This window comes from Glycine max, chromosome 11 (assembly GCF_000004515.6).
Source record: "Glycine max cultivar Williams 82 chromosome 11, Glycine_max_v4.0, whole genome shotgun sequence".
Taxonomy (NCBI): Eukaryota; Viridiplantae; Streptophyta; class Magnoliopsida; order Fabales; family Fabaceae; genus Glycine; species Glycine max.
This window is the reverse complement of record NC_038247.2, coordinates 279,428-287,590: the sequence shown is the minus strand read 5'-3', so window position 1 is coordinate 287,590 and position 8,163 is coordinate 279,428. Positions and strand designations below refer to the sequence as shown.

The 8,163-nt window shown below is 29.8% G+C and overlaps 1 protein-coding gene across 1 annotated transcript; it reads left to right on the top strand.

Moving 5' to 3' along the window:
* Positions 1–397: 397 nt before the first annotated feature.
* LOC102662055 (protein FANTASTIC FOUR 3) lies at positions 398–1,234 on the top strand. The gene has a single exon (XM_006590329.2). The coding sequence runs from the start codon at positions 398–400 to the stop codon at positions 1,232–1,234; it is 837 nt and encodes a 278-aa protein (XP_006590392.1).
* The last annotated feature ends 6,929 nt before the right edge of the window (positions 1,235–8,163 follow it).

Below are 8,163 nucleotides of genomic sequence, written 5' to 3'. Positions count from 1 at the left end.
AGACTTGAGACTGGGAAATTCCGCGGGAATGTATTTATTATTATTGAGTCAAATTAAGTGAGAAACAAAAGCTACAACAACCAACACGGGATCTCCTTTTATTCTCTTTTGTATTGTGTGGTGGACTTGAGGCACTGTAGAATTCAACAAGTGGCGCGAAAAAGGAAATAAAAAATAAAAAAAATCATTCGACACCTGCACAGACAGAAAGAAATAATATATTTGACGAGTAACATGATAAAAATGGGAAGAAAGAAAGAAAGGCTCCCATACCCAATCCCAAGCTGTGTAGATGACATAACAAGAGGCCCTTTTTGGGACTACAAATTCAGCTCCCCACACATGCAATGCCCATCAAACACATACTCTTCTGATCTCTGTTTCCAGAATAGAATAGATGGCTGCAATTGTGTGCCAGTCAAGATTACACAGACTTATGTTGGCATCCCCAAAACCTCCTCCTCAACAACCCTTCAAGTCTTGTTGCTTCTGGGAAGAATCCAATTATGCTAAACCACATTATGACGATGAAGACAATTACAAAGCCGACGACACCCCAACAGATTGGAGCTCCATTCAAGCTCTTTCAAGTACTGTGACTGTGAGCAACTCTATATATGAGGTGAAACAATCATCATCGCTGCTGAGACTCAGCCCCAAGAGTTTGGAGCTCTGCACGGAGAAACTAGGGAATGAGACAGGAAGTGATGACATCACAGCTGAGACTGGCAATGATGACTTGCTCTCTTCTTCTTCTTCTTCTTCAGAAATTACAAGGGAGCAGAAAAGTAAGAAAGTGCGTGAAGCAGCTCGGACTTTTCCACCACCTTTGAGAACGATAAGAGGATCAGAGTCGATACGAGTGAGGCCCCACAGAGAAGATGGGAGGTTAGTGCTTCAACTCACTAAGGTGGTCCCATCTTGTTTCCAAGCTCTGAGAAGCCCTGGCCGCCTTCGTCTCTGCTTTTGGACTAATGATGATATTCAAGAAACACAAGATCATGTGGAGGATAACCAAAAAGAGATAGAAAAAATGGAACAACAAGAACAAGATCAAAGTGTTGATGATGTTGTTGAGAATAATGGGCGTGGATGGGAACACGAACAAACCAAAGGTTGCAACAGTTGGACTGTTGTTGAGAGGCCAAGCAGCAGCTGCAAGGAAGAAGGTGACCATGAAAACAATGATTTCTTAATAAATTGGGGGGAACCTCGTTTGGTCACCACTTCATAAAATTTTATTTACATTTTCCACCACTCTGTCTTTCAATAATATATATATATTTTACATTTTTTGCGTCTCTCCTTTTCTCAATTTCAATGCCTTAACCTTAATAAATTCTCATGTATGTAGTACTAGTATTTTTTCCCCATTAAACATGCTTGTGGTTGCTACTTATTATCGTTACTCTCTCTGTCTCTCGGTCAAGCACAGCTCACTGAGATAACAGACAGTAACACACTAGTGAGGGACAACTCACAGCATTAATGCGCATGCATAATTTAATTTTGCAAAAAATATAAATTACAAAACAGGGATTATGAATGAATATAAAAAGTTGAACTCTTCTAAATAACTTTGAGTTATGTTATTTACATAATACTTTTAATAATATTGATTTTATTTCATTTTTCCTCATTAATTATATCCACCATTTTATAAGTTTTTTATGCTTATTTTTTCATATGTAGGGATTTAATTTAACATGCATGTAAGGAAATGCTCATTTATACCTAAAGAAAATCGTGAGAAGACTAAAAGTCAAAAGACACGAGAAATGAAAATAACGCTACCATGGATATGGGTTTGCAATTTGACATGCATACTTGTATAATGATTTTGCATTTAGTGTCTTGAATCATGCATAATCCAATCAAATCATATATTTTTCAGAAAAAAAATAGCATGGAGACAAATACTAAAAGTATGCATGTGATAAAAACACTGCACAAGTGTGTCTCGAGAGAATTTTAGGCGCGGGCAATTTGAAACATTTAACTTTTTATGTTCTTTTTTTCTGCTTTTTATTCATTTCCTTTTCCCTTTTCTGTGCTTTTTACTTTAAATATTAGAGGTCTTGATTGTTACATCTATTATTATTATAATAATAGTATAAACAAATAATAGCAATCCCTTTATTAGTTAAACAAACTAAAAATTAAAAAAAAATGTATAAATGGACATTAAGACTATTTTTTATCTTACTTTTAATGAGAAAGAAAACTATAATCATATTAAATAAGCGTAATGTTCCATTTTCGGCCTTAAAAGTATAAGTGTCAATATCTTTAATTTATAACATCATAAAATCTTAATTTTAGTTTCTTAATTTTCAAAATATAGTTTTATTCGTTGCTTTTCAATAGTTGTGGTGTGAGTTCAATCACCAATCAAAACACACATTTAATCACTTTATATTAGTTTTTTTTATTTACTAAAGTTAATGTTTTTTTAAAAGTCAAGAATTAAAGTAAGAATTTTATAAAATTAATTAAAAATAAAGTGATTGATGCTTCAAATATATATAAAACAAATGCACTACAATTCTGCAGCATGTATGATCTTATTCCAATGAAATTCGTTTTCGTTGTAGCTCTTCGATCCCCAAAACCTAAAGTGAAACCTGCGTGTGTTCGCTGAACTCGTCTCAACCATTTTGAGATAACACAAAGGCAAGCAATCTACAACTGTACTAAAAAATTGTGGATTGTACAATAATATACAGTATACAAACCCATGAAAGGATTCGTATCTATGTTGCACCAATTTGGGGGACCAAAAGATCCGTGACTCTGAAACAAAATCAAAACCATAACTGTGCATTTCTTTATGATTAACTTGTGTGGGTGATGAATGAAAGTGAAGTTGTTGGTGCTAGTGCAAGATCTTCTTGTAAGGGGCACCATGTGCATCATTGCACCACCAACCTGTACCAAAATGTGAGAACTCTTCTCATGTACCAACACGAACATGGAGGTTAGAACGATTTTTATAGTTAAATCTGTCTCACCTCATTGAGACTTCTCTAGTAATAAAAAAAAAACTCTTTCTTAAAGACCACCTGACACGAGGACTCCAAAGACATAGCAAACACAACACATCACCAAAGTCGACACTTGTGTCTAACCCGAATACACTAAGAATTGGTAATAACACGAACCTACAAATTATGCACTTAAATGCATTTAGCCACGTAGCTTCCCATGTGGCAGCTAACAAATCTAACACTTTCTCCCACCATAATGCTTGTATACAAGTACTCCCTTCACGGGTATGAACTAACTTCACTTATTTAATCACTTCTTATTTGAGCATGAGAGAGTCCTTGGTTCCTCATAAAAGTTGTAATTGGAATGATTAGCCGAAAACTTCGCTCAAATCTCTCTCCTCATCTTCACCACACAATGTCTTCCACTAATTACCATTTGATTGGAATAGTTTTAATGTTTCAACGTGCTTTATGATAATATAAATATAAATTAGCTATTTGCTAAAGTGTATCTTTTAACCTCTTTTACGAGAAACATACACGAAGAGGCCATTCAAATTAATTAAGATTAGAAGAAGACATAAATGGATTAATCTCATTTTTCTTCTTCTTATCACATTATATATTACATCCCAAATTTAGAGATGTTTTATATCTATTATATGAATCATCCATAGAAAATATTTTTAATTAGAATATAGACGGATAACAAAATCTTTTATACAATCATTCCATTGTTGTGTATAATAACATCAACAACTGCTTATATTTCTTTTTATATGTTAAAATCAAAAACAACATAAGAGAATTTACAATATCTCATACGTAATATTCAATCAAATAAGGTAGACTGAATTAGTATTAATTATTTATATAAGAATTATTTTAAAAAAATACATTTAATTATTTAGAATAATTTCTAATTAATTCGAGGATAAATTTTTTCATACTGATCATATATTAAAATTAAAACTTTTTTTACAGAAAATTAAACCTTTTAATATATGTGGAGATAATACTTATAACGAAATATGCAGTCCGTCTATTTAAGTTTTTTTTTAAAAAAAAATTGTTTGAATAAAATAAGTAGTTTTTTGTACTTTTTTTACGTGTTGTTTTTCTAAATTATTTAAAAAAATATTCTTTTAAAAATTTATTTTTTAAAAATCACTTTTTAAGTTTAATATGAAGAAACTGATCCATTATAAAGTTCTGAGGATATGTAACGACAAATTCTCCAAGCCTAAAATATAACAATAATATTTAAAAATAAAATAAAACAATATACACTAACGGGTTACCGATATCCTGCAATCTTGATGTTGCTGTCTATTGTTTGGATATAGTAGTTAGCTCATCTTCGTGCTCTAGTCAAAGTTTGACCAAAGTGTCACTTCATATATTTGGCTAATGCTAGTATTCATTATAAACAATTTTTTTATAATAACAGCAATAAAAAATTTATACAATTAACCTCACCACTAGATCCACCTAGTGATTTATTACAAACAAAATTTAATACTACATTAAATGTTGGCTATAAGTAGTTTTTCCTACTTTGATATAGAATTTATTTAATGACAATTAAAGTATTAGTATAGAAAAGCTATAAGTAGTTTTTCCTACTTTGATATAGAATTTATTTAATGACAATTAAAGTATTAGTATAGAAATTATGAATTATATGAACTGAAGTTTTATGTTAATACTATGAATTATGTGAAACCACACATAATAGGTAAAGCCACTTTTGTTACATAGAAGGTAAAACAAATTACATGACAAATCTATCTCTACATATCTTCCGTCTGTAAATTGGTTAGAGGGTAAAAATTTTATAATGAACATTCAATGTTTAAACTCACATCATTGGCTATAAATTAATGATAAGTCATTGAATGAGATTCAGCATCCCATTTGTACACAAAGGTTTATATATATATATATAAAGTTATCAAATTTGAGAGTTTATGTAGAGTCGTGAGAGTTTGATAGATTTGACTGGTAAACTCGTAAGAGTCTACTTCATATAAAAATAATAATAAAATATTTATAAATAACATATTAATTAAACATTTTAATAATATAATAAAGTAAAATAACACATCATAAAGTTTAAAATATTTACATAATCAAGTCTAGTAATAATACATCACTATTAGACAATAATTTGTAGATGTTATAATAGTAGTAGATAATTCTCATCGAGAGTTTGATGTTATTAGAAAACACAAATTTGATATTATTAAAGGTGAAAATTTTGTATTTGAGAATAACATGCTAAATGAAGATATGTTGAATGCAAAATAGAAAACAATAAAAAATGACTTATATTTTGGTTTAATTTTTTTTAACTTACTAACCCGTTGACTCAGTAATAAACTCGAGAGTTTACCACGTTTACTTAGGATTTATAGAATTTATCCAGAATCTACTAAAAGATCGAAGAAAGAATCAACTCGCATAAGACAAGTAGATTTGTAAACTCGTAATAATTAACGAGTTAACTCGAGAGTTTGATAACTATATATATATATATATATATATATATATATATATATATATATATATATATATATATATATAAAATAAGAGATAAAATGTAATTGTTTTCTCTTTGTATTTAGAGATATTTTATAATTTAAAATTTTTAATATATAACGGAACAAATCGATCTAAGTACTAACCCACCGATTGAACCAATGACTCACTATCTCGATCGAGTTAATAATTAGACGGAGTTTCACAACTATACATTTTATCATAAAATATAAAATTAAAAATCAGTTATCAATTTTCCATCAGTATTTTTTAAAAATGTTTTCTATCCAATTTTTTTAAGAAAAAGATACTAAAGAATTTATAAAAAAAAAATTTGACGCATGTTTATGAACCAAGGGAACTACACCCTAAGTTATAAGTATGACATGTTGCCTAACTAAAAAAGTGATAATTTAACTTTCAAATTGTTTCTAAAATCCTAATTATGACATAACACAAAGCTTTAAAACTGCTGATGTCATTGATTAAAACCAAACACAAAGTAAAGATAATTTGTGGGCTTCAGAATCTATTATTTGGATATTCAAACGGTTACAGCTTTTCCCCTTAAAAATAAGTATCCCGCCAATACAATCCACCAAATCATTGTATTTTATCCAATCCAAAATGCAAAATATCAACCATGAACATGATGCCATGTAAAAAAACAAGACATATGTGAGTGAGAGCGGGGTTGGGATGGAAAGAAATGAAATTTTTTTTAAAAAGAATGGAAAATTCTTGATACCGCATCAATCATAACAAGTGCTTTTAACTCTCTCTCTCTCTTTTCTTAGATGATATGTTATTATCCTTAATTTGAATATTAACATAATTAATGATTCTGAGATAAATTAGATGGTAAGATTATATGGAGAGAAAAAAATCTAGAATACCCGTCAAATAAAATCAAAATGGATTTCGTGTCATCTTTGCAAAGGTAGCATCTGGTTTTAAATTTCTTGTTTGTTAAGCATTGGAAAGCCTTTTGCTTTTGTTTGTTGTCAACAGAAATAAACACTCTCCTTCCCTCCTTCCTCAAAGTTTTAGAAAGCCAATTGTGCATTAACACTCATTGGGCACAGAGAAAAGATAATAATTTTTTAATAAAAAATTGAGAACTTGTTCCAAATTATTTCCACCAGCCAAGTTATTTTGGAGGGTTTTTCTTAGACATTTTTCTTTATTTACTTTTTTTTCTTCCCGTCATTCCTTAGTTTGGTCAGTTTGCATGGATGGATGAGCTTTCCAACAAATGGACAATTCAATGTGTAAGCAGCTTTTGAATGGCAAATACACCTCCATTCTTAATTTTATATTAATGGGAAAAAAGTATTGTTGTTGGACTCCAAATAAGAAAGAAAAGTTTATGAATAAACTAACAGAAAATGGCCTATGCTTTGATTTCTTAGAAAGGAGAAGAAACATTGAGTCTTATAAAGTAGAGATTAATTTCCCCCCATTATTGGTGGGTCTAACCTGCAATGTCGTCACAAACAAAAGGAACAACATTTGTGGAAACCATTCTTTCATCTTCCATAATTTTATAACTTTTAGAGTTTAGACCCACCAACCACATCCACTCAAACTTGGTCACAAGTACCTAGCGCTCGAAGGGGACAAAATTGATGAAGTCAAACCAATCCACTAGATTAGGTGAGTGCGTCGTGAGAATTTATGAAGGTTAAGTTTCAAGACTCAAAAAGAATATATTTACAAGAAATAATTATAAATCATCTATAAATAAGATTCTTATATGAATGACGTGATTAAACTCACATCTTTCTAATATATTAGTTCGTTCCTTGGATTAGCCTTTGTAGTCAACAATTTTTATTTTCACACATTGGGAAACCGAAAACCGGCCGCATGCAACCTATACCATTCGAGAAGGCGGTGTGGTTTCTGACCATATTAATTTAAAACACAAATAGAAATAAGCCATAAATTGATTTTTTTTTCTTTCACAAATAGAAATAAGCCTATCCTCTTGTTCAAGAGAAGTCAAGTTACACGTGTGCGTTATATGTACATGTGGTTATTCCCTACATTGGTATCTTTATCACTCTAAAGCCTTGCTACTAATACTAATCCTTTGATTATTAATTGAGGATGAGTAATGTTATAAAAATATTAACTTAACAGTACTTTTTATATTGATTACGTGTAATTTTAGTTTTTTAATTGTGGTTAATTAAATTTCTTTACTTTTAAAGTTATACAAATTCGATTGGTTGTCATAATTTTTTATTTAAAATCTTTTAAATTAATTTTTATTTAATTTAGGAGTTTGTGGGTGTGTTTGACAAGTTACTCTACTAACTTAAAAGTTAGTTTGATAAAAATAAAAAGTGTTTGACACAAAATAAGAGCTTTTATATTACGTATATTTAAATTTCAACTAGTGTTTATAAGTTGTTAGTTTTTTCTTTTTCTTTTTTGTCCTCATCACTAATTTATTTAAAGTCTCTTTTACCTTTTTTCTTTTTAGAAACTCTTAATTTTATGTATCCTATATATCACTCTAATTTTATGTTATTCTACATTTATTAATTTACTTATTAGCTAATATCATAAGATACTTTCAAGTCAATCAATTATATAAGGATTCAGCAGAAAGCAATAAATTATT

Excerpts from the sequence above, each read along its gene's own strand:
- LOC102662055 (XM_006590329.2), top strand. The coding sequence starts at position 398 with ATGGCTGCAATTGTGTGCCAGTCAAGATTACACAGACTTATGTTGGCA.